At 38.2% G+C, this 27,756-nt stretch overlaps 1 protein-coding gene across 3 annotated transcripts in view; it reads left to right on the forward strand.

Annotated features, from left to right (window-relative positions):
* The window catches only part of ZNF385D (zinc finger protein 385D), a 600,803-nt gene that overhangs the window by 231,745 nt on the left and 341,302 nt on the right, over positions 1-27,756 (forward strand). The window contains exon 1 of one of the 3 annotated variants that reach the window (XM_038392478.2): positions 6,849-7,198. The exons of the other annotated variants lie outside the window; for them this stretch is intronic. Within the exon in view, the coding sequence (XP_038248406.1) occupies positions 7,189-7,198 (10 nt within the window). The 5' untranslated portion in view covers positions 6,849-7,188. Of the gene's footprint in view, positions 1-6,848; positions 7,199-27,756 lie in introns of those variants that run through there. 3 annotated transcript variants of the gene reach the window in all.

Genomic DNA, 27,756 nt, shown 5'->3' on the forward strand with positions numbered 1-27,756 from the left:
TACCCCATCCTACATCAGTAGTGTAACCACTAAGCTCTTACTCTTTGCTAGGTCCAATGACTATTCTTTGCTATTATGCATGAGTATGACTTGCTATCCTGAATGACAATGAATAGTAATTGGACCAGTGAGCCACTGGGATAAAGTTCGTAAATATATCCCTATCCTTCACCAATAGCATCACAGCCCTTCTCTTCCCCCCCCCCCATAATTTTTTTTAGCTGAAACTATTAAGTGAATTCATGTGGAATTCATAAATATTTTCAGGTCCACTGAAACAGCATTTTTGTCTGAAGTATTTTGTCCAGCTCTGGTCATAAAAACTCTAGAAATTGGTTTTGAAGATGAGTGCCACCAGTCTATCCTGACTTGTATCACCATGACTACATCTTGACACACTCTTTAGTTTTCTTCGGAGGTTTGCAGTCTACGCATTTTCCAGGACCATCTCTCTTTAGCTTGTGAAATCTGAGAGGATCACAGCGAAATGTTGGAATAACTGAAAATTCCATTAGTAATTTCTCAGTCTTGATGATGCTTTTATAATGTAGAGAAGAAAGCACTTACAAAGGGTTGTTTTGGAGTTAAATGCATACTATCCCTTTATCTCACACATGCACTGCTATGATCATCTCAAATTTTCCACTCTGACAACAATACACATTTAGAATAAGACCCTATACAGTGGCCTGGTTCTGAATATTACTTTCAATTCCAATGCCTTCTTTGGTTCCTAACCTTGGAGAAGTTTGTTTTCCTATTAAAATTGTGGTTTAGGCTTACCCTTCAGTATGCGCCTAAGTGGGCATATTTTTATCTTTCAGGATGTGTCCATGCCTTCTGACCATAAGCTAACAAGTCTTGGCAAGTTCTGTCTATCAGACTTCACAACTCTGGAGAATAATGGATTGCAATTGTTCATGGTGGTTCTAAAGCAAAATATTTCCTGCGACTGGAAAGCCAGTTAGTGGTCTATATTCATTGTTCCTGTTTTTAAAATACCACCCTACATATAACACTTATTTGCAAAACTCCATAAATAATTCCTCACATAATCCCAATGGTCTAAGTACAATGTTTCTTATACCTTTCCCAGTAGTTACCAACTGGTATGTGAGATTACCACAATTTTTTCCATGTACAGTTCTTAGGATAGGATATAGGACCTGTAGAAGTTGTGTGACAGTGCTTGGAAAATGCTGCCTTTCCAAAATTTTCTACTGTAAATATTAATTTTCCCATTTTGATATTTGGGCTTAATCCTGTACTCCTTTCACAGGTCAAAATCCCAATGATCCAGAGATGACATTTTAGCTGCCTGAAGTACTTGCTCTCTGGCTCCGGGCATCAGAGCTACAATTCATATTCATGAATTCCCAACCAATTCTCCCATCATGAGCTCAAATCATATATCTAGGTTTTTTTAACACGTTTTAGGTAATACGAAAAGAAACCACTATGTACATATGTGATGAAGTTTATATCTTGGCAAATTATTTGAGACTTGGAATAGTACTGTAAGTTGCTATTTTGTAAAATTCATCCAGTATGTCTATTGTTACTTCCAATTTATAACCTTGTGTTTCATTATTTATTTGCACACATGGAATGTAATTGGCTGGGAAGCATTTTGTGGTACAATTTATTTTGTGTATCTGTCTAAGAAAAAGTATTGTGCATAGTATAAAGTCTTCCAAAATAAACAAACATAGTAAATCAAAACAACATGACAATTAGACTATGAACAAGTTTAGAGTTGATTTTATAGAATATCAGGGTTGGAAGGGACCTCAGGAGGTCATCTAGTCCAACCCCCTGCTCAAAGCAGGACCAATCCCCAACTAAATCATCCCAGCCAGGGCTTTGTCAAGCCTGACCTTAAAAACTTCTAAGGAAGGAGAATCCACTATCTCCCTAGGTAACCCATTCCAGTGCTTCACCACCCTCCTAGTGAAAAAGTTTTTCCTAATATCCAACCTAGACCTTCCCCACTGCAACTTGAGACCATTACTCCTCGTTCTGTCATCTGCTACCACTGAGAACAGTCTAGATCCATCCTCTTTGGAACCCCCTTTCAGGTAGTTGAAAGCAGCTATCAAATCCCACCTCATTCTTCTCTTCCGCAGACTAAACAATCCCAGTTCCCTCAGCCTCTCCTCATAAATCATGTGTTTGTAGGGAGTGCTAGGAATCCAAGAAAGACACAATCCTGTTCCCATGAAGATCACTTGGGAAAAAAGGCTGAGTGAAATGGTTCTTAAAATGTGTATCTACTCTGTGGAGTGACTTTAAAATGACAACTTCTTATTCAACAGCTCTGCCCCCTATGAATATTTGGGGTTGTATCTACTGATAGTGACAAAATAAGATTTTACTATTCTACTTCTGTTAGGCTTGTGTAGCCAACATAGTTCAGATGGAATGAGCTGGATTCTATCTCTTCTTGTACATCAGGATCAGAATTGTTTAGTAAACTCCATTCAGTTCACATGCTTTAGAACTTTTGCTCTGTCATGTACATTTTGGATTTTTTTAAAATATATATTACGTCTGCTAGAGGAATGAGAACATCAGTTGGCAGCTTTCTTGCTAGAACACAACTCGAAAATTCTGAATAAAGGATGAAATCAGAGCAGTGGGACTATATTAGTGAAATTTGCATAGTAAAGAAAATTGCATATTCACAAAGCAGTTGTTGAAAAATAACTTCAGAATGGTTATGCAAATTCCTGAACTTTGGTTGGTTAATAATGACTTTCAGGCAATCAGAGTACAGGGACTGGTATACTATGTGGTTATTTTAAAAATAACTTGATGGTGAAAATCAGACACCTTCACTCAATCAGATTGCAGGGAACTGGTTAACTTAGAAAAAAAATCGTATGGTAATGCTTTAATAATTTAAAAATCCCTGTGCTCAAAAATGACTGGAGCATGGTTGCTGATACTTAAGCCATCCTGAGGCAGAGAGCAAGCATGGAGAATTTCAGTCTAAATCTTTCGCAAAATGATCAGAAAGAGAAAGCATGGGCTTATAGTGGAAAGTGGCAAGTAACCTCAACTATAGACATCACTACCTGGTTCACCTCTATTACTATTCAAACTGTGGTACAGTTTTTGGCTTTGTCATTAATTAAATTCACAAAATACTCATCTACAGGTTTGGAAATAATTTCTGTGTAGGATGGATTCTTGCTTAGAATAAACAATTTCCTATTGGTTCCCCATTTCCTTACTTAGACTAATCCTGAAACAATTTACCCTGGCATTAGGGCTCAGGCAACTCTTCCAGTTGACATCCGAGGAGGGATGTAAAAGTGGTTTAAGGACAGATTTAGTACAGATATTTTCATTCACTGGTGGTGTATTGATAGAACCCAGGAAATTGTTCCCTTTTGTGCCTATACAGCTGTTCAAGCTCAGGATAATTTTAGGTTGCCATAGAACAGAAGGACCTAGTTATCTAGACTGATTGGAAGGCAAGCCATGATTATTGGGAATCTCATGAAAAAGAGAGGTTGTGGGGCATGTGGATTCCAGGATTCATGGGGAAAACTCATGTAGCTTGACAGGTTAATGCTGATATATAGAGGCCTAATAGAAAGATGCAGCCACTAAACTTTCACTTGTTGCTCATGCAACCATGGAAGAGTGTATAGATGTAGGGGATTTAGAATTTAGATTTAGGGGATTTAGAATTGCAGGTGCCATTGTCAGTTATTTACTTGTATAAAATATCCTAGGAATGTTTGTTTTTCATTTTGAAAATTGCTGTCATCATCTTTGTTTAGAATGGATTGGAAAATGGTAACTACATTCTGTCATCCGTTTTGAAAAAAAAAATGGAAAAAAAAATAAAAAAAACTTGGACTATAAACAGAAAAACAGTTTGGGTTTTGCTATATAGTGAAATTTTAGATTTTCAAAACCTACAATTTGGGCAGAGGGTTGATTTTTCATTAAAATGGAACATTTTGGAGGAAAATGTTTGTTTTGGGGGAGGAGAAGACGCCATTTTGAACTGGACACAAGTTTAGATGGAAAATTTTGTCAAGCTCTATTTATATCATTGTACTGTCCCACCGTAATTTTGTTGTGTTAAATCTAAATCCATAACTCCCTAATATTCAAATTCTTCACCTGCATATTTATAGAAACCTAGAGTTGAAACCGTTTTGATCTTTTTTCATATTTTCCTTTATTTCTGTACTATGAATATTAAAGTAAAATTCTGATTATTCTATGTACACAAAAGGTGTACAGAAAAGGTACACAACTGTACTAAAGGCTCCATAGCACACTGTATTCCAAAGCTGCTCTTCCACAATGGCATGCTGAGAATTTTTGTTTTTTAAAAAGCAGAGGGCTTGTAGAGTTAACTTACTTTTAAAGAGAACTGCTTGGTGCAGAGGGCTCTGTTTTAGGATAAATGGCTCAAGGAACAGAAACCTCACAGATTCAATGGAGCAATACCCATTTACACCAGGTAGGTATCTGGCCCACCTTGACTAACAATTTGGTGACTCTTGGCTGTTTAACTCTACATGTGTCTGAGTAAATTGATCTAATGGGAAATTCAGTTAAAATGAATAAATGTGTAATAATAAATGTGTATGTAATGGTGTCCTAATACTATGTAGAAAAAAGCCAATGTAACTGAGTGCTAATCAACTGCATTATCCCAGATGTTTCAAGAACTGTGGCATATGTTGCTGCTGGAATAAAACCTTCATGATGACCTGCATCTCAAAAGTATTTTGCGTTGATCATAGCAATTATAGCCATGGCCAGAAAAGACAGAAACAAACAAGTGAAAAGACTCTTCAGCAAAGCTAGTAACCCAAAAGCTAGTATGGGGATTTTATGTTTAGCAATAGGTTCAGTTCTGTCACCTGATGGGGTTTAATTTCATTTCGGTCTATTTATTTAACTTTTGTCAGTGATGCTTAAAGCCCCCTTTTGTTGTGGTAGAAACCCAAACAAAAATAATAAATTAAATATTTGGATGCAGCCAGTGAGGGCCGCCTGACAAGAATAGGTTTCAGAGTAGCAGCCGTGTTAGTCTGTATTCGCAAAAAGAAAAGGAGTACTTGTGGCACCTTAGAGACTAACAAATTTATTAGAGCATAAGCTTTCGTGAGCTACAGCTCACTTCATCGGATGCATTTGGTGGAAAAAAAAAACCACCGTTTTTTTTCCACCAAATGCATCCGATGAAGTGAGCTGTAGCTCACGAAAGCTTATGCTCTAATAAATTTGTTAGTCTCTAAGGTGCCACAAGTACTCCTTTTCTTTCTGACAAGGATAATTTCCTTGATATTTTCACTGTGCAGTACACTGCCAGTTAACCAGGCATCAACAGTCAATTTTAGCTCCTAACCCCAAATCCACTGAAATCAATGGAAAGACTCCCCATTAACTTCACTATTTTTTGGATCAGGCCTTTCATCTGTAAATGTGATATAATATAATACAAAGACAATTGAGGAGGAAGATGAATGTTTCTCTCTCCATGATCTGGTATCCTGTACATGCTATTTTTGTAAAAGTGCATAACACCTTTCTAAACCACAAGTTAAGATAACGTACAGGAAAGAGTTATAAAAGAAGTAGAGAAATGGAAATTGTGAATGCAAAACCCTACAGACAATTGCATGCAAACTGACACAAAGGGGTGCAGTGTTACAGGAATGGCTTAGAGCCCTGCTCAGCAGGGCAAGAGAGCATTAGTACTGAGCCATGAAGGAGCCCATGCTATCTTAACACACTAGCCCATAGCCCAGTCGGTCCCTAGGGTCACAGTGGGTAATCTTTCAATATATTCCATGGTAAAATGAAAAAAAATGACTTGGACCATCATTGTTCCCATCCTGTTTGGCTCGGACCCATCTCATATTAACCAACGTGCTAAATCTATGCTGCTGCCTCTATATTCTGCAGTCTCAGAACAATTTGAAACTTGAAAGCTGGAAATTTATCATCTCTAATGGATGCTCTCAGAAGCTGGAGAATGGCCAAAAGGAAAGACTGGGGGATGGGGAGCTCATTACCATCAAGTGGAATTTTCTTTCATTTTCATAGATGTTAGTACTTACCATATTTATCATTACTCAAAGCCCAGATTTCCATGTGTTGTACAGGGATTCCTGTTTTTATTAAAGGAAACATAGCCAATATTTCAAATAAATCTGTTTTAAAGTTTGTGTTGAGTTAAACTTCAAATCACGTAAGAATATAAAAGCTCAGTGTGTATGTTGAGTAAAATGGTAAAGAAAACTATTCATTCCAAATTTTGGTTTTCCAGTCAGGTAATATAATTTAAAGAGACTCAAATTTATGTAAGAAAAGTTTAAATGAAAATTCAAGTTTAAAAACCATTCTATTTTATTTCCCAACAATACCTATTACAATAAATGTTCTTCTTTAGCTATTTCATTGGCAGGCTCCAACATACTGTATATGGTATCTTTAAAAGAGAATTGTCCACATTTTAGCATTTTAGAAATAATTTCCTTTAGATGAAAGTACATGTACAGTATATAGAGAGTAATTTTAAATCATACTATTTAAAGTCCAATGTTAAATGCTTAGCTGCAGCTCTTAACATACCATGAGAAAAATACATTTTTCAACATGCTTTTCGAAGAGCAAAGCATGCATTTTAATGTGAAATGGGAGAGCAGAGAGCTCCCATGTTCTTAAGCTACGCTACAAACCCAGAGGCTCCACCACACTGCAGCTGAACTGCTCTTAAAATGCATCAAGAAAAGCTGCAGATTAACAGTATTTAGATGCATTGGTTTGATGTAATTTCAGGCTGCCTGAATTAATGTTCTGTGGCAAGCCCTCCCTTGCAAACCTTTAGAAGCAAACTGTTTCTTTGTCTATAGTTTTAAGCTTGGCTACCGTCTCTCATAGATTCTGCATTGTTTCTCACATATTGGTTTTTGGACAAAGTCGAATCATCATCTATGAAGGACTAACTGCCCAAAGGGTATACACCCAATTGCTAGTGGTTTATTCAGCTTTGACACTTCTCAGTGTGATCCTAACTGCCTTTTGTAAAACAAGCAGGCAAGGGAAAGGCTCAAGAGACTTTCTTCTATTCATTTCTGAAATAGTTTTCTTGCCACGGGAGACTTAAGAAGATTTGTACTGCCTGCTTTCTTTTCATTAGCAGTGAGTGCAATGCTGTTGGGTAAGTTAATGTGCTAGACTATAAAAAGAAAAGCACAGGAATTTGAAAAATATATAGTTTCTCATTAATCCATTTTAATGTTGTTTTTCTTAACTTATTCAGTGTAGGATGCAGACAAAAATAAAGCAAAGTGTAACAGTTAAGATATTTTCTGTTTGTTCTGAGCCAGAGAATTAGAATTCGCTTTAGTCTGTTTGTTGAATGCAATACTATGCTTCACTGATTTTTGGCAGGAGCATGTTAAAATTCTCATTATTAGACTGACAAGGAAACCTGATTGAATTTTCAACACAATCATAGTCTCCGTCATGGAATGTAACACTATTTAATAATTTTTGTTTTTCTATATGCAACAAAATACACCAGTCTTCCAGCGCTTACTATGACCACCATGTTGAATTAACCTGCCATGCTTAAATTACCATTAGATGTGTTTACTTTTTCTTATTCTGACTGTCTACTTGAATCTGGGAAGGAAGATTGGGCAGATTTGTTAGTAAAAAAATACATTTGTAGTATACAAATTCTTATTGTGTACAGTACAATAGCTATTTGGATCATAATTACTTCAAAGGTTAAATTTGGCTGAGAAATAGAGGTACTTCAGCACTGAGTTTTATACGTTAGTATAGTTAATACATAAAATTTATATTGTGTATATATAATGCCACATACTATGGCATTCTATTTGTATTTGTACTGTATTATCACCAATATCATCACTTTCCCAAAATTTCAGGACACCTAAAATTTCCCAGGAACATTATTGAAAGCCAGTGAACATAAATTAGTTTTACGGAATAATGCTTTCAGAAGGTGAATGAAACATGTTAAAATGTACATTTGATAAATTAATACAGGACACTCATCCAGTACATATATATATTCAGAAGAATGAATCTAATGATAAATGGTAATAGTCACTAAAAGAAGATTGCATGCTACATCACTGAATTTATTAATCATACTGCTCAGCAGCAGCAAATTGAATCTTTTCTTTGATATTTTTTTCTCTTGGTGTGCTATGCATATTTGTTGTGTTTGCATTCCACAGATATGCCCAGAATATAAGTCAACCACTCTACCAGGAAATAGAGACAAAAATAATTACCTAGAAAAATATTGAGAACTCCAAGGAAACATTTTTGCGAGAGTGATGCTTTTAAGAGAGTGAGCAAAACGAGTGTGACCTGAATTGTAGACCAGAAGTTCAAGATTTATAAAGCAATTTCTTAGTAAAATATATATACCAATAAACAGAAATTTTTAGAGCAAAGTTTTATTATTTTTCCCAGTGTGTTTTTGGTTGTGTCTTTGACATTTTGAAATATTAAAATAGAGATAACCTTTGATAGATTTGACTTACCACTATCCTTTATTAAAGAAATCATGTTACCACAGACCACACTGCTGTCAGCAACTCTGCATACCTGATGTCCTAGTTGCCCATATATGCATTGTATGTTGAACTGCCAGCAAATTATATAAATCGAGAAACAAATTATATTGCTTATGTTGTCTTTGAATTTGCATGCATCCACATGGTTACAAATAATCACTCTGTAATTAAGTTCTTAAACAACTATAGTGGCTTGTAGATTTCCCTGAATTCTATTTGTATCATTTTATAGGACAGAAGGTTGACTCACTGGAAACTGTAATGTAGATCAGAGCCTAAAAGAGACTGTTACTCATGCATAGTTGTATAGAAAAGGAAACAAAGGGAAGTGTCATGCTCACCTCAGATTTCCCCCTCCAGTAAAATAGAAATAATATCATTCATTTCTTAGAAAAGCTGTTTAAGTCTCAAGTGGATAGAATTACTTCTTTTTAAAGATATGACACTTTATTGGCTTTCTAGACAACATGCCACTTTCCAAAGTTGTTGTTCTACCGTGGTCTACTTCTGCCAGCTACTGTAACTCAGCAAGAATTTGAAAAACCAGGCTACTCACCTGGAAAAACCTGGAGTGAAATCCTGGTCCCATTTCAGTCAGTGGTAAGCTCCTCCCACTTCAGTGGAACCAGGATTATTATTTACTCTCTAAACTAAAATGTGGAGGGGGGAAAATAAGCAAGACTTACTAAAATGAGATAAGATTATAGTTTTTAAAGCCATGCAAGGCTATGTGTACGTTTGTTTAAAAGGAATTCAGCAAGTAGTAATTTCCCTATTCCTTTCAAATGTTTTTGGCATGCTTTGTATTTTAAAAGTCCATATACAAAACAGTATATCAAGAATACTATTGGTAAACCAATAATCATGATAGATGTACCTCTATCACTACATGCATTTCCTGAAGGCTTCTTTCCTTTGAAAGGTTTAAGCTTTGTTTGTTGATTTCTCCTCATAATAATGCCATAATAGTGCCTTGCAGCAAACATAACCTGTAATTTCTTGTACACAGTATTTTTAACAGTCTCAAAGGGCCCTGTTCAGCATTCTTTAGTCACTCAAACTCCCATTGAGTTCAGTGGGCATTTTCAGGATTAACAAGTGAGTAAGGAATACTAAATAGTGCTCTACGATAAGAGCTTATTCAAATATGAACAAGCCTTTAGGGCTACATTTTCAAACTAAATTATCTGATTCTTATGTACAAATGAAGTTTGTGCTCACGTTAGAATGTTTGTGGGCCAAAAAATTGGCAATAGAAGCTCCTACCATCTCAGAAACTAGTCATTATTTTGACAACGTGGGCATAGATTGTTTGTTTGTTTTTTGTTTTCTTCAGATAAACACCTTCTCATTTTACATAGCAGTCCATAAAATATTGCCACTTCATTTTATTCCTTTAAATGACTCCGTTCGAGAGGGACACATTTGAACTATACTTAATTTGAAAAACTAAGTTTAAAGTAGTTTCTAATAATATACCTGCCAGTGGATCCCACTGTCAGTTTGACATTGTTCATGTTTTTCTTTTTCTTTAAGATTTTTCTTCTTGTACCAGGGTGATTTTGTTCTCATTAAAGGCCAGGGGGGCTTGGCCAACCCCTGTTCCATGGCATGGTCATTTTAAGAAAACGGATGTTCAAGGTTTCAGAGTAGCAGCTGTGTTAGTCTGTATTCGCAAAAAGAAAAGGAGTACTTGTGGCACCTTAGAGACTAACAAATTTATTTGAGCATAAGCTTTCGTGAGCTACAGCTCACTTCATCGGATGCATTCAGTAGACAAATTGGGAATGGGGGCCAGGTGTTAATCAAGTGCCTACTTCCTGAATGACAGGATAAAACCAAGCTGTGAGGTGACTGGAGAGGAGGGTGTGTGTGACAGAGTGTGCATTGGAGCATAGAATCAGGAAAGTGGGTCCCTGGAATGGGGACCTGAACTGCTGGGCTAGGGAAGTCTGCTTGAATCACAGTACAGCCCCAGGGAGGAGGGTAGTGAGTTTCCTGAACGCAAAGGGGAAAATGTGTGTGAGTCCAGGGACCAGAGCCGAAGGACACTATGTGAAAGACTCTCCAGGGAGGTCAGGAGCTTCAGTGGGACTGGCAGAACTCCACAGCTCAGAAGGAACTGGTGGGAGTGAGGGGACTGGGGACCTGAAGTCCTGGAGCAAAGTGAATTGGAGACCCTCAAAAGGAAGGTTTGGGCCTGCAGGCTCAAAAGATACCATAATAAAAAAATACCTTGATAAATTAGACCCCAAAGGAAGGGGGATGTTATTTGCCCTATTCTGGGCTGTGGAAAAGTTATTGGGAGAGCCAGAAGGGAACTAAAATGTCTGTAGTTCCATGCCATGCCACAAGGCAGTGTGCTCTGGGACGGCAATCTGCAACTCTCCCCTAAGGCACACTGATATAACAGAGACAACCGACTGACTATGCGGGGGAAAGTGAAACAGACTATATTCAAAGTCCTGTCAAATTAGCAAAGAAAGCAACTTGAAAAAATAGAGAAGCTCTTTTTGTCTCTAACCTCTTTCTGTTCATGGTTTCTGGTGTTATTTGTAATTACAGTAGGTAAGACACTTTCAGACCAAGTGTGATTCCTAAAATGATGCTGTCTTTAATTCTGCCTACTATAGGCCAAATCCTAAAATCATCATCAACATATCATTGATGTCAATGTAAGGATAGGTTTCAGAGTAGCAGCCATGTTAGTCTGTATCCACAAAAAGAACAAGAGTACTTGTGGCACCTTAGAGACTAACAAATTTATTAGAGCATAAGCTTTCATGGGCTACAGCCCACTTCATTGGATGCATAGGATGTAAGGATAGGGTCAACATTGAATAAGGATTTGGCCATAACCTACTGAGCAAGGTCTCAGTCCCATCTACAACAAGACCACTAGAATGGAGGTAACCTTTAAAAAGAACCCATTATCTAGCTCATTAAACACTCCTGGGCCACAGACCATTCTGTTCTTTTTAAGCAAGTAAAATTGGGGAATCTATTTGACATAAAAATTTCATTTTATTCGTCTGCAGGCAAAAGCAGCCATTCTTGACGTTCTTAACTCCATTAGGAAATTGTTGCCTGTTAAAAACGTAGACCAAAAGATAGTGAAGATCTGAGTGGTGCTTAAAATATTAATCTATTGATTATCGATTATGATGTGGATTACTACCAGGTGGATGGGGTAGTGAGAGGGGATATTGATTAAGTGTAAAATTGGCTTGATTGGTTCAGAGGACGCTTGAAAAGAAGAGTTTAATAGTTTTGTGAAGATGAAAGGGATGGTTCTCTTTCTTTTCTTTTTTCTTTGAAGATGTGAGATCTACAGAGGAGATTTGATGTTTGCATTTTGTGGAGCAGTGTTTTGCAAGCAAGGAGATTAATTCTCACTATGCCAGGGAGGTCAGAGATCCATGTTTGGGGACGTTCTTCTGTGGTGGTGGTGGAGTTGTACAGTACTACTCTGAGAAGGTGGGAGTTGCACAGGGAGTAGAGATTCATTTATTTTTGGGAAATGAGAACTCTGCAGGGGACATTCTGAGTCCCTCTAAATTAGTAATTTGGGGATATACCTCTGTTTTAGGAGGTAAGGAAGTCATTGTGCAGCCCCTCCTTGATAAATCCAACACAGCACACTAATGATATGGCCAACTCCTGGCCTGCATTGAATCTCCTGTTTTGGGGAAAGCTTTTTGAGAAAGCTGTTGCAGATCAACTCTGCTGATTTCTAGAATCTTCAGATTTCCTGTATCCCGGTCATCCAGGTTTTAGGTCTGTGTTAGGGGATAGAAAGAGCACTGAGTGATTTTTCTCTTGGCAATAGACAAGGGCAAGGTTTCCATGAAGAAGTTGCTGGAATTGCTGAAGTGTTCCAGACCTTTATTCTTTAAAACCCAGCTAGGGAACAGCTGTTCCCAGACAGGTTCTGCTGTTCCTCTCCCTCTCTTGAACCCTTTCATTTCTCTACTCCTTAGTCTCCAACTCCCCTTTCACAGGAGCTTTCTCCCTGCACCTCTGGAGCTATTACAGACTGCAGGAAACATAAAAATGCTGTTACTGCACTTTATCCTCCCACATTGTTGGGGTGCTGTGGACAGGACAGTTTATAGATGTCTGCCATGTCAGGTGTCTGACTCTTTTCCTTCCTTTCTCCACCATAGTAGGAGAAATAGAGAGAGTATGCAGGCTGCGTGCTAGGAAGTAGGGTGGTGCAAAGGGATCTGTGTGGCATCCAGAAGGAGGAATGGTAGAGACATAGCTGAAGTGAAACTTGTAAAACATGCATTATATACTTTAGTTATTTACATGTTTTTTTTATAACTTGGGTACCTACTTCACAAGAAGCAGTTTAACCTAGAATAAGTCATTCATCACAAGGGTAAAAGAAAGTATGTCTACAAAAGTCTTTGCCAAGTCAAACTAAGTCATGAATAAACACTAAAGCCAGATTTCATGGTTCTGAATGGCTGGTTGCTCATGAAAGATAGGAACTTCAGTTCAAAGTGATATTACCACAAAGTGGTATTACATGTGCCAATCATGTTCCAATATCATCACAGACTTCTCACAGGGGCTTAATAGAAAGGGTTAGCTAGATGTTTTATTCATAATATGTCTCTATTGCTATAGAATGAGGGGTTGTTGGTGAACACCAAAGAGGTCCAGGCTGATGACAAGTTATTTGTTGAAGGTGGTAGCTTTATTTTGTTCAGTTTTGATGGTGATTCATTGACCAGTTTCCTTTTCATAAGGCTCATGTAGACCAGTAAGAATACAGTGGAACAGAAGAATTTTCAGTATTTGTGATTCGCTCTAAGGTATATGGCTTTTGCAAAGCTTCCCGGGGGCTTCCCTGCCTGGTGGTGTAGGCTCGTTGGCTAGCTTAGCATGCTGCGTATTCCTTTAACATAATGTTATGTCCCCACTTTGCTAAGTCAATTTTTGAAGTTTTCTGGTTTGTAAATAGAGTACCACTCCACTTTTTGGTTTTTATAAATGTTTTTAATCAGTTCTTTATATGAAAACTTGAAGTCACCTAAGTAGAACCGGCTGTGAATTTTACATTGGAAATGAATTGGAAAATGCTAATTTTTCAAAACCAAAATGTTGGGGAAATTTTTGTTTGATGAAACATAAATATGACAAAACATGGACCTCTCTGGAGTCAAACAATGCACACAAAAACATTCATGATGATAGCTCTGTGAAGAATTCTCCATTGGAAATCACCCATCCTCTTCGTATTTGGAGGCTTGCATGCAGCTTTACAGACTGGTTGGCTGGAGTCCGTGCCCAGAAGCTCTCTTCTCCTTATCATATTGGGATAATCAACAAGTGTTCAAAAATGATGAATCCTTTCCACAAGCATATACCATAACTTATGGCCTTTGCTAATAAAAGTTAATTCAGAAGACCCACTGAAGGCATGTAAACTGCCTGGCTTGTCAACTTCCCAATCCACAGGAACAGACAGATTCTGGAAAGGGGGACCTCAAAATACCATTCACCTTAAGTAGTGTGTCTCCGTGTGTGTGTGTGTGTGTGTGTGTGTGTGTGTGTATATATATATATATATATATATATATATATATATATATATATATATATAAATTATACAGTAACTGCAGGATACAAACCTGCCCAAAATCGAAAGCACAAAGGGTGAGAAACAAATATACATTATATAAACAATCAAAAGCCTTCTCTTGATTGAGGGAAATCAACCCAACATGCAAATCAAGCATTTTTTTAAACAGCAAATTAAGTTGTTGACAATTATTTGTGACAAGTTTGGTTTGGGGCAGGGAGTGGGCTAGTTTTCACCATAGAAACAAAAAATGTTGACTGGCTTTCCTATAGCCCTATTACTGCTAAATAGAGCCCTCCAACAACTGTAATATGCTCCTCTCCTTACTAGTGTATAGAGTGACCATATGTTGTACTAAGATTCTCTTGCTTTTTTCCCAGTGAGTCTGTTTAGCTTTTGCTAGCCCAGAGGTTGGGCAGCCAATGTTTTGAGAATACTTGGTGAAGATCTTGTTGGTGTTGGTCTACAACCGCATTTGCTCCAACCGCTCAGACAGAGACCAACACCTACAAGATCTTCACCAAGCATTCTCAAAACTATGATATCTGCACAAGGAAATAAGTAAACAGATCAACAGAGCCAGACGTGTACCCAGAAACCTCTCCAATGCATCATTAGTGATCTACAACCCATCCTGGACAATGATCCCTCACTTTCACAAGGCTTGGGAGGCAGGCCAGTCCTCGCCCACAGACAACCCGCCAACCTGAAGCATCTTCTCACCAGCAACTACACACCACACCATAGTAACTTTAACTCAGGAACAAATCTATGCAACAAACCTTGATGCCAACTCTGCCCACATATCTACACCAGTGACACCATCACAGACATAACCAGATCTGCCACACCATCACCAGTTCATTCACCTGCACGTCCACCAATGTAATATACTCCATGTGCCAGCAATGCCCCTCTGCTTTGTACATCGCCCAAACTGGGCATCCCTACGTAAAAGGATAAATGGACACTAATCTGATATTAGGAATGGCAATATACAAAAACCTGTAGGAGAACACTTCAACCTCCCTGGACACACAATAGCAGATTTAAAGGTAGCCATCCTGCAGCAAAAAAACTCAGGACCAGACTTCAAAGAGAAACTGCTGAGCTTCAGTTCATTTGCAAATTTGACACCATCAGCTCAGGATTAAACAAAGACTGTGAATGGCTAGCCAACTACAAAAGCAGTTTCTCGTCCCTTGATGTTCACACCTCAACTGCTAGAAGAGGGCCTCATCGTCCCTACTTTAACTAACCTCGTTATCCCTAGCCTGATTCTTGCTTGCATATTTATACCTGCCTCTCGAAATTTCCACTACATGCATCCGACGAATTCACCCATGAAAGCTCATGCTCCAATCTGTCTGTTAGTCTATAAGGTGCCACAGGACACTCTGCCACTTTTACAGATCCAGAATAACATGGCTACCCCTCTGAATTTTAAGATAGCAAGCATGAGTATTAATGATTTGGAAAAATTTTAGTCACACATTACCGCAACATGAAAAGGCACAACACCAAAAGTATGCACAAATGGTGTGAGCTGAGTATAAGGTTAAAAAATCAGACAACTCTTGATGCCCAAAATCAAAGATTGCTGGAGTCAGAGAAGCAGCATTAGCGTCTATTATCTATTGTTGAATATCCATCAACAAACAGTCTTGCTTTTAGAGGAAGCGTTGAGAAATTATTCCAGCCCCAAAATGGCCATTTTTTGGACCTTGTACAACTGCTGGGAAAATTTAACACAGCGATGAGTGAATATCTCCAAAGAGTAACTGAAAATGAAATACATGACCACTATTTGGGACCAAGAATTCAAAATGAACTGATCGTGCTAATGAGTGAAAAAGTGAGACACAAAATTGTTTCATTGGTTACTTTGGCAAAATATTTTGCTGGAATTCTAGATTGGACTCCGGACATAAGTCATAAGAACAGGAAAAGTATAAAAAAATGCAGCTGTTGGGGATGCAATAGATCTAATCAGGGTGCATGACCAAATCCATCTCCATTTTCAGTCTGTTTGCCAAGGTCTTTGAAAAAAGTTTATAGTTGGAGCAAAGGAGGGACACTTCACCTCCTCAAGGTCTGCTTTCTTGGGGAACAGGGTAGGAACCACTTTGAAAATAACTGAGTGGCAATACCTTCTCTCTGTCTCCTAAAAAACTTGGAGCAAGTTAGGCTTAAGAAGGATCCAAAGGGCCTCACAAAACTCAGTGAGCAAAGTCATTTAGAGCAGAAGTGTACTCTGAGAATTTCAGGTCCTGTTCAACTCTGTCAATATTCAAAGTTGAGTTCCTAGGAAGATCCAAAAAGTAGCCATCAAGTCTCAGATGGATATACAGGAATAATGGATACATAGGCTCTGTTGCTGGGGAAAAAAGAAAAACAAAAAAATCCACAGCAAAGTTGCTAATCCATACAGGATCTGAAAGTGCTCAGTCTGACAACATCTTGAAATGGACACTCATCTTCCACTCTTCATTTTTCTTTTCCAGGCCTAAGAAAAACTGAGTAGTTGCATCCATTTAAGAAAGTCTCTGAAATTGGGCTCTAACCAGTGCACCCTGAACTTTGCTATCCAACAGGTCCTGCAAGAGCTGGGTTTTTTAAATATTTGAAGCTCCTATGCAACGCAACTTAATTACACCATGAAAGCCTTTTTCAAGTTCCACTATCCTCAACTCAAACTTCTCCATACTCCAGCAAAGGCTACAGGATTGTCTGCTGTGTTTGTTGCTGCCAAAAACATTTCATATCAACTTTACACACCACTCACCATTGCCTCAAGGAGGTAAAAAAGTCCTTTGAGGCAACTCAGGCGCCCCAAAAATAGACTCTGGAAAAGGGCAACTATTAAAATGCCAATATGGATTATGGGCTTGAATAAAAGGAAGAGACAACACAAGTAAGACCTGATCTGAAATCCCAGTAGGGACAGTACTACTGGAAAGTAAACAAAAATGGTGCCTAAAAACATAACTGTCCAAATGGTCCACAGAGAAAGAGCTGGCACTGGCACTCAACCAGTGCTGCACGTCAGTCAGGTTAGAAGCCTGTAAAAAAGCTGCAAGTTGCTGAGCAGACAGTGGATGCAGTTCCAATTATTCCTATGCAACCTCACATTAAGAATACAAGTAAAATCAACCCCCTCCCCTCAATTAAAATATTACTTGTCAAACAATTTGTCAAAAGAACACCCCAGGTCAGAAAAAACTCAGCCTGACTTTCCCTGCAGTAGGAGCATAGACATTAATTAAAAATAAATTATATATTTTGATCAAAAAGTAGATTGAACTGTCAGTAAACATCCTGGAACAACTTCTTGTACAACCACCGAATCAGACTTCACCCTGTAGGGAAAGAGAATGGCAACCCTGTGTAGCCATGACTCAGAAGAACCTCCCTTTCCCAATCAGCAGCCAGTCAGTTTGGTTGCCTGCATCTGTGTGCATCCCTTGCAAAAATGAAATGTGCACCCTTTTCTGGGACAGAGACTCAAAGAGAGTCATAAGTTTTTTAATGTCCCTGCACCCATTCACATTCAGAGAGCCACATACAAAATTATCCACTGGACTAATACTAATCAGAAAAAATAAGAAAAAGACAGACATAGAACTCCTCTCCCCCGCAAGAACATAAGAACGGCCATACTGGGTCAGACCAAAGGTCCATCTAGCCCAGTATCCTGTCTTCCAACAGGGCCAATGCCAGGTACCCCAGAGCGAATATACAGAACAGGTAATCATCACATGATCCATCCCCTGTCACCCATTCCCAAGTTCTGAGCAACCCCTCAAATAAAACCACCAAATTCTCCTAGATCCATGAATCCCCAATATTTCCACTGGTCAAAGAGACACACTTTAGTCATCAGAGTATTTTTTTAAAATCTGTAATGCTTCTGTTTGTCAACCACAAAGACATATGTCTCATAGTATACTGAGCAGACAACAAAAACAAATTAAAGTTAGGAAACCAATCTGCCAGTTCTGCTCCACGTTTCCCTTTTGTCTTATCCAGAAGCCGACCAAATAGTGTCCAGAATATATCCCCTTGATCGAGTTCAGGACCCAAAGAATCAGTGAGTTTGTCATCCCTTATACCCTTAGACTCAGAGTTGCTACTGACCTCAAAGGGGGCAAACCTCAGAGAGACTGGAGAACAGTGTTCTTCCCAACTGCACTGACCAAACTAGCCCATTTCACAGCCCCCTCAGAAACTGTAGTTTTGGTTGCCTGCATCTGTGTGCATCGCTTATATGCCATTTTTTGCTTTGCGGCTTTGCTAGAATCCTCAGCCACAGCTACGAGTTCCATAGCAACTGGTTCAGCTTCCATTTTGCAGTCAGGCTCAGGCTGAGAGGCCACTGAGTCAGGAACCACAGAACCAGTAATGCCATCTTCCCCACAAACCTCTCAGATATATCTCCATAGACATCTGGAGACTCTTAGGACCCAGTCTCTGCCACAGCCCACCTTGTGCTTTACTCTAAGAAACCTCCATGTTCCCAGGCACAGGGTCACTCTTATCAGGGGCAGTTTGTCTCCTCTTAGGGCACTAATTAACCAAATGTGTCAGAATCTCACAATGAACACAGACCATGTCCTCAGTGGCAAAAAATACAATGTGTCACACTCCCCAATCCTATACCTCAGGATTTAAAACTTTGGAAGCATTTTTTTTAATATCCTACAAACTTGCCTATGAAAGGACAAGACATGCCAAATCTCTGGGGCTTTACAGCCCAAAGGAATCCTCCTAATAGGGCTAGTCATCTTACCATAACTCGCCAGGGTGCTAGCCAGCTGCTCATTTCCTAAAAAGGGAGGAACATTAGTACTAGTGACTTGAACAGCCAGTGTTGAGAAGAGCACTACAGGGACAAAAACATACCCCACAATAATCCCCTCCACAACCACCTGCTCAACAAGGCTAAGCATGGCAACAAACACAACAGTCTTGCTCATGTGGGAGGCATACCTCACATTTTTAAACCCAGTTGCCTTCTGCACAGCTAGAACACACTCCTCTGCAGATGCAGAGTCTGGAGACAAAATCCACAACCCATGGCCATAGGTTAAACCTTTAGAATCCACAACAAACTGACGTCTCTGACCCCTGGACTGCCTATGCAGACACAAAGCCTGCTAAAATGAAAGAAATCCTGAAGGTAAACCCACAACAACCACAAAACAAAAAAAACACATACAAAAAATAAAACCCCATTACCCCAACAGAAACAGAGATCAGCAAAGCACATCCACTCCCAGCCTAACTTGCACAATCCTTAGCGAGAGAGACTAACTCTATAGAATGGGTGTTAGTAGAACTGTGAGGGAAAATATCTGAGACACCAAAATTTTCCCCATTTTGAATCAGAATGAAAAGTCATAGTCTCAAAAATCACAAACTGAAAACCCTTCTCCACCCTATGGTACGGTCAATTTAGATTTTTTTTTTCATTCTAAGTAGCTTAAATTAAAAAAAAAAGTTGTTTTGAACCAAAAACCCAGATTTTTGTTTAGAGAATGTCAAAATGAAATGTTTTGACAATTTAAAATTTTTTTTCCTTAACTTTTTTTTTAGAGTCAGGAAATGTCTGTTTCATGATCTGTTTTAGTTTCAATGAAATGTCATTTTTGATTAAAAACTATTGAAAAAGTCCTAACTAGCTCTAGTAGTAAGCTTACTCTTCTACAATGTGGTAGAGTCAGGTTTGAGACCCTTCTCTGATTGAACCTCTCTCTCCCATACCCCAACTGATTGCACTAACCACTAGGTGATTGGATATTCTCGGGTTGTGTCTTCTTTCATGGTTTTTTTTTTCTTTCACACAGAAAAAATTGAGGAGTCTCATTTTTGTTCCAATGTAGAATGGAAATAAATGTCAAAACATTTCATAAAACAGAAATATTGTTTTCTGACCAGCCCTACACTTAGATCATCTGTCCTTGAGAAGACTAAACTTGGTTCAGCACCACAGGATGAAACAGCTGTATAAATCTCTAACCTCTATAACAATACCAATTTAATCTATCATTTATTTTTATTAACTTATGTGCACTTCTAATCAAGAACTTAACAAGTGTCTGTGCCCATTCAGATTCTTAAAACACATTTTGGTTAGATTTATCTTAAAGACTTTCACTTTGCATTGGCTTTTTTGTAACATATAAAATACATGTTTCATCTAGTCTTTGAAGCATAGATTACTTGAATATATTATCTGTTGGGTGTATTAACATTCAATCATTTACTATTTCTTAAACAACCCATATACGTTTACCTTTATTACATACGCTATCTTGTTGTTATAGTCACCTAGAAACAATGTCTCTTAAATTGACAATTGTAATTTCAAGGGATCTGTGTCCAAATTACTTTGAATAGTCTTAATTCTCCATACAGCTTCTGTAATTTAATTAATCCCCTTTTTTGTCAATTTGATTTAATAACAAAAGCGTTTATTTCCTGAATCATCCAAAATATGAACATTTTAGATCTCTATGGAATGAATACTTTGGTTTATTTAAACCTTATCACGAATGCACAGGAATTTGTTGTTGTTGAACAGGATTCTTGAGTTAAAATTTGTGGAAATGTTTTTTAGTAGTCTTATAGATTCATAGATACTAAGGTCAGAAGGGACCATTCTGATCATCTAGTCTGACCTCCTGCACAACGCAGGCCACAGAAATCACCCACCCATTCCTGTGAAAAACCTCACCTATGTCTGAGCTATTGAAGTCCTCAAATCGTGGTTTAAAGACTTCAAGGAGCAGAGAATCCTCCAGCAAGTGACCCGTGCCCCATGCTACAGAGGAAGGCGAAAAACCTCCAGGGTCTCTTCCAATCTGCCCTGGAGGAAAATTCCTTCCCGACCCCAAATATGGCGATCGGCTAAACCCTGAGCATATGGGCAAGATTCACCAGCCAGATACTACAGAAAATTCTTCCCTGGGTAACTCTGATCCCACCCATCTAATATCCCATCACAGACCATTAGGCCTATTTACCATGTATATTTAAAGATGAATTAATTACCAAAATCACATTATCGCATCATACCATCTCCTCCATAAACTTATTGAGTTTAATCTTGAAGCCAGATAGATCTTTTGCCCCACTGCTTCCCTTGGAAGGCTATTCCAAAAGTTCACTCCTCTGATGGTTAGAAACCTTCATCTAATTTCAAGTCTAAACTTCCTGGTGGCCAGTTTATACCCATTTGTTCTCATGTCCGCATTGGTGCTGAGCTTAAACAATTCCTCTCCCTCTCCTGTATTTATCCCTCTGATATATTTATAGAGAGCAATCATATCTCCCCTCAACCTTCTTTTAGTTAGGCTAAACAAGCCAAGCTCCTTGAGTTTCCTTTCATAAGACAAGTTTTCCATTCCTCGGATCATCCTAGTAGCCCTTCTCTCTACCTGTTCCAGTTTGAATTCATCCTTCTTAAACATGGGAGACCAGAACTGCACACAGTATTCCAGGTGAGGTCTCACCAGTGCCTAGTATAATGGTACTAAAACCTCCTTATCCCTACTGGAGATACCTCTCCTGATGCATCCCAAGACTGCATTAGCTTTTTTCAGAGCCATATCACATTGGCAGCTCATAGTCATCCTATGATCAATACTCCAAGGTCCTTCTCCTCTTCTGTTACTTCTAATTGATGCGTCCCCAGCTTATAACTAAAATTCTTGTTATTAATCCCCAGGGCCTCACTAACTCACCAATATTCTGTATTTTATGAGTATCATCTCATAGCCTGAGGGGACAGGGTGGAAAAACAAGGTTGAAATGGCTATATAGAACTACTTCCTGTCTTCTGTTTGCTGGTAAGGAGAACTCTGTTTGCTCCAGATATGCTGATATGGAGGGGAGCACTGAAGAGCAGCCACTGAGTCCATATCTGTGAGCAACATGGAGTAGCAACTATTACTATTCCAACTCATAAACTAGAATAGCAAATGTGGAGGGTAGTCTCAAGACTTGTCCCTGGATAGAGTGGATTTTGTCCCACCATCTTTCACAAGGCACTCTCATGAAGCATTTTTACTTGTGAACATGATCAACAAAACAATTAAATAGCTAAGTTGATACTGTAGGAAGTTTTTTTTTTTGTCTAACAATTAATGTTCGTTAAGCAGTTCTATGTCATTGATACTTTAGTTCTATATGATCTGTGCGGTGTTTATTGTTTTTAATGGTTTATTTGTGCATCCCGGGGGGAACATGCACTTGTAAATTGCAATCACAGAAATAAACATATTAATTAAGAACATGAGTACCCGGTTCAGCATTTTATATGCACATATATAAATATTTGCTGCAATATTATTTAATACTGAGAGGCTCAGAGGTCCACAAATTAGGCTCCATTTTTTTATACGTGTTGGTTACCTGAGTGTTTGATGCAGAATAGGTATATTCAGCGAAGTATGCAGTATGTATTAAAGTGATATTGACATTGATATTGTGGTATGTATGGCACTATCCTATTGACAAACCTATTGAATTAAGTTAAACCTTACTGAATTCAGTTTAAGTATTTTAGGAATGCATTTAATTTTAAATACTTATGTTTATGTACTATTGAGGGATGGTATGCATTTCCCTGGGGAAAACTGACCACAGCCTTCCAGGAACTAAGAATGGTGGGCGGTTGTTAGGCAAATTTACTTGGGTTGTAATGACTCCAGAGAGCTACAACCACCTGGAGAGAGGTTCACATACACTGGTTGAAACTGGGTTCTTCAGGGACCAACAGACAAGGGATTTTTTATTAAATAGCCAGAGTTAAAATTGTCTCAGGGTCTTCTGTCTAATCCAGCAAATGGTCAATACCATCTGTCCAAGTGGCGGGGGAGGGGTGGCATTGACTTGGTCTAGTCTGTGTGGTAGTTTTGAGTGAAAACTATTAAGAACTTGTGACAACAGGCAAAACCCTTGTGTGGGATTTGAAGGACTAATCACCAACCAAAGTCCTTGTTGGAGTTAGAGGGTGATCTCTGATAAGCTTCTTAGCATGTTTGTAGGTTCCTTTATTGTTTTTGTAATATTTTCTCTATAATGCTTTTACCTTAAGAATCAATATGCTTGCTTAGAAAGTACTGTGCAGTAATTTATAATTGTTGGCAATTATACTGTTAGTCAGAAGAGAAAGCAAAATGCAGATGCTAGCCATTTAGGCAGTCTCTCTTGCTGAGGAATATCGCAGTGTAAGCCAGGGGCTGTGCAGTCTGTAAATGCTCTGGTGAGGAAGGAGAGAGATACAGGTCTCTACCCAAGTGTAACAGGGCCTCCTTGGTCCTGCTTCCGTCTCAGTCAACAAACCACACAGAGACCCTTATGCTGATTCAACACCCTGTGCAGTTTATTTATAATTGAGTCACACCACCTCCACAGCATACCTAGCACCTTTACAAGCAGGGGGAGAGCAATCTCTCTCTCCCTCTCACTGCGTGCTTTCCCCCTCTTCACTTTCTGTGCCTATTTGTGGGCTCTGCCTAATAGCTTCATTAGCTTTGTGGGTGGGATAGAGCAGAAATTAGGCACAGGTCTGCCTTGTCAGCTCCAATCTGCTTTGAACAGAGTGCTGACTCAGTTTCCTACCTAACAGTCTGTCACACCAAGTGATGTGACAGCTGAAGATTTGGGAGCCTACAGTGGGTCCACTGCTGGATAATAGAGGAGGAATTCAGGTGCAGCTGTTGTTAACTGTGACTGCTATCGTTCTAGACATAATATAGGGTAGTTTTAGGTTCAGCTGGTTTTTGTCCTTGTTTCTTGCACATAACATACCACTCATTGACTGAAGCCCTGGGCATCAGTCAACCAGCTTGGAACTGCCTAATGCAAGTTGTGATCTGTCCTTATCAGTTTACTCTATTTTAAGATGCATTTTAACTATTGGGTCAATCAGCTGTGAATCATAGTTTGGGACTACATTTCTTAGCTGCTATTATGATTTTGAATAAACATATTTTGGTTTTTTTGTAGGTTTTGGATGATTTTTTTAATCCAAAAATGTCATTTTTATTAGCTTTTATGTATGTGGGAGTAGAGTGTGTATGGTGCTCTGCTTGATAGATCTAGCAGATGTTGGAATTGATTGAGTTCATTTTGTTTGTAATAATAAAAGTGTAATTACTTAGCACTGGAATTTTCTCCATGAAGGCAAGAAAATGGTAGTTTTGGCAAATATCCATCTCAAAATGAAATTTTATAATAGTCTGAAATTCTTCTTTCCCTTTTCCTTGTATGTGCTGTGACTTCTCTATTTCAGTGCTATTCAGAGCTGCACAGAGAATGGCAATCCATCATTTTAAATCTGTCTGCTTTTCTGATTCTTTGTAATCATGATTAGATTTTGGCAAGGGTTGCTATATGTTGCCCTTTCCATTTTTGTGTTGAAGCTGAAAATATTTCTAGAAAGATTGCTCTTCTATGTTTGTATTATTGGGAACAATGTTCAGAAGATTTCAAACCTGAAATGTGGAAAGACTGATTTAGCTTAGTCAGTTTTACAATAGCTATAATCTTAGACTGTAAGCTTTTTCTTCTGTTTGTACAGCACCTAACACAATGGGGTCTTGGTTTATGGCTGCAGCTGCTCGGCTTTATACCACAATGCTGAGACTAGATATCTTCCTAAAAGGTTTGCTTTAATCCAACTTCTGGGAGAAATTCTAATCAGTGGTTCTCAAACTTTTGTACTGGTGATCCCTTTCACACAGCAAGCCTTGTGTGACTGAAAACTTTGAAGGAACTGTCCCATAGTATCTCCTCAAAGAGAAATAATAAATGTGTCTCAAGAGATAACTCTCACACCTCACATCATGGAGATGTGTTAATGATGACATTAATGATAACAGTAGGACTGAATGTTACAACATTCTTGGAAACAATGAAATAAAGCTGCCCACCATACAAACTCATGAGATTACGTAGTGCATGTGTAACAATGACAGACCCCGGTCAGTGGTGGGCAGGATAGAACCAGGGATCTTGAGAGCTTAGGGCATGAGCCTCTACTGCATGAGCTAACAGCCAGTTGGCTGTTAACTAAGGCTGACGAGCAGACTCAATCTCTCTCTCTTTAAGTGGTCTTGGTGCCACTAGATGGGACAGAACACCACACACAAAAGGTGTGTGGGTTACGCATGCATGTCATCATTGTATTACTGAATCTTCTTCATCACATAATCCTCCTCCTTCTCCTTCTCCTCCTCCTCCCTTCCTTTTTTCATACAAGCAAAGAATCATCTGAAAACAAAGTACACAGCTTCAGTTCAACTTCGTTGCAAGAGGCCAATACTGCGTTTTGTGTTGCATGCTCTTTTCCCCTATTTATCCTGTAAAACAATTTTCAGTTCATAGTTGAATTTAGTGAAAAACTATCTATTGAAATAAAAATGCTTTCAATTTTTTCCAAAACACTTACAATTCATGTAATAGTTTTGTTGAAGTTTTGGACAAATTGACCTTTGGTGGAGCTCAGCAGTGTCAATATAGTTTAATTACAGTTTAAATACAGCAATCTAGCTACTAGACCTAATTCTCATTAACATAATTAGGAAGCCTTTGTGACATTATCAATCTGAGGCTGATTTTTTTAAATCATCAATATTTCAATGAGTCCCATGATTTTAACAACTGAATATTTGTAGACACCTCGGGTATAAAGTGTATAATTTATACACAATTTATATATATTAGATACTAATTAACTCTCTAAATTCTAGAACATAATTTAAATTATCACTGATCTTCATGATTACAAGGGGCCAAATCCTAACATAGAATGGAGTGATTTAAATTAAGGCAATTTCAGTCACTGTTTGAAATCATTATCTAAATCACATTTAAAAAAATAATTAATTTTATATTAAGGTGAGACTTTGTAAGACTTATTTGTGCTATTGCAACTTTATAACAAATTAATTTGTGAAGTCACTATTTACTTGAATTTTAGAAAAATTTTGCAAAGCCCCAAACTATTAAAATTAAGATCCTGATCCTGCAAACACTTAAGCAGGTACCTCACTTTTCGCACATTAATAGTTCTATTGACTTTGATAGGGCTACCCATGTGCTTAAAGTTAAGCATGTACATTGGTGTTTGCTATTGGAGATTAATATTGTTTTTTAATTAAAACTTCTTTGTACCGAGGTTTACTATTATCAAAAATAATTTACTACTAAAAGGGGAAGAAAGAACTAGCAACATGAAAATAAAAATGTGACAAATTAAAATGTAATGAATGCTAGAGCATGTGGCGTGCCATTGTTTAAATAACAGGCTATGGACAATAAGCCACATAATAAGTCTGTGGACGACATTCTGTGCAGATACAGTATTAAATTGTGGAACCCAGGTATATAGTTTAGTCATTCAGGATATGGTTTCATCATATGCTATTAAGAAGCAGGAATAGCCTGGATATCCTCTTTCATAGTACTTTAACTGATTATCAACCTGTCATAACACTGAGGCTGATCTGAAAAATGAAACTTTCACTGCATTGTAGATAAGGCATATAGAATATTTTAAAATTGAAAAACCCTATGTTAAAAATGCTGCAAGAAAACCACGGTTTGAAACCAGAATAATTTTCTCATTCTGGAACTGAATCACTGAGTCTTGTATCACTGTTTCAGTTGCTCTGCTTATATTGGCCTTTTTGTTAAGATCATGCCTTTCAGCTTGTAGAGATTATCCTAGTATTCCATTCAAGAAAAAAGGGTAATATGCTGTAAAGCTTAAAAGTAGCAAGGACTAGTTACAATTAGAACTGGGAAAGCTTAGGAAAATCCTCCTTGGAAACACATTTTTTTTCTTCTATCAAAAGCTCTTTAAATTCTGTAGTTTCTTAGCTTCATTAAGAGCTCCAATCCTATGGTAACTGAGTATGGAGAATGACAAGCACAGAAATACTTTTAATTTTTTGCTGTGCACTTCTGCACTTAAGTAAGCCTTAGGCTCCAAACTTTATGTAAGGGGCTATTTGTATGACATTGCCTAGACAATTTTTTTTAGCCCCAAGAGGTTTTTTTTGGGAAAGCTTTAAATAATCATTGAACTTGCATGCTTCACTGAATCACAGCTCAAAACCATTTTTTTTGAGATTCACTTGATTTATGCTTTGAATAGTCTTCCAAAATCTATTTATCCAATGACATTCCTAAATCTCATTTCTGCAGCCCATCTTTCCAAAAATGGGTGTTGAAATTAAAAGCACAGGTATCTGAGGCACATAGCATGCACGTGTCTAAACCTGTCCTTTAATTTATGTCTGTGTATTACATCCTCACTTCCCTCTCCCATTTTCATCATTTAGGCCCATCCTGCAAACACGTCTCTGCGTGTATTACTATGGGGTTATTCATGTGTGCAAAGTTATTCATATGCCTAAGCACTGGTGGAATTGGGGCCTTTGATAGTAAATGCTTTGCACAGGTACTTGTTTCCTGTGTAGTCCCTTGCACATTTGTAGGCACAATAAGATGACTTCTAATGACAACTGACTGTTAATATTAACAACTGTGAAC

The sequence above is a fragment of the Dermochelys coriacea genome, chromosome 2 (genome assembly GCF_009764565.3).
Source record: "Dermochelys coriacea isolate rDerCor1 chromosome 2, rDerCor1.pri.v4, whole genome shotgun sequence".
Taxonomy (NCBI): Eukaryota; Metazoa; Chordata; order Testudines; family Dermochelyidae; genus Dermochelys; species Dermochelys coriacea.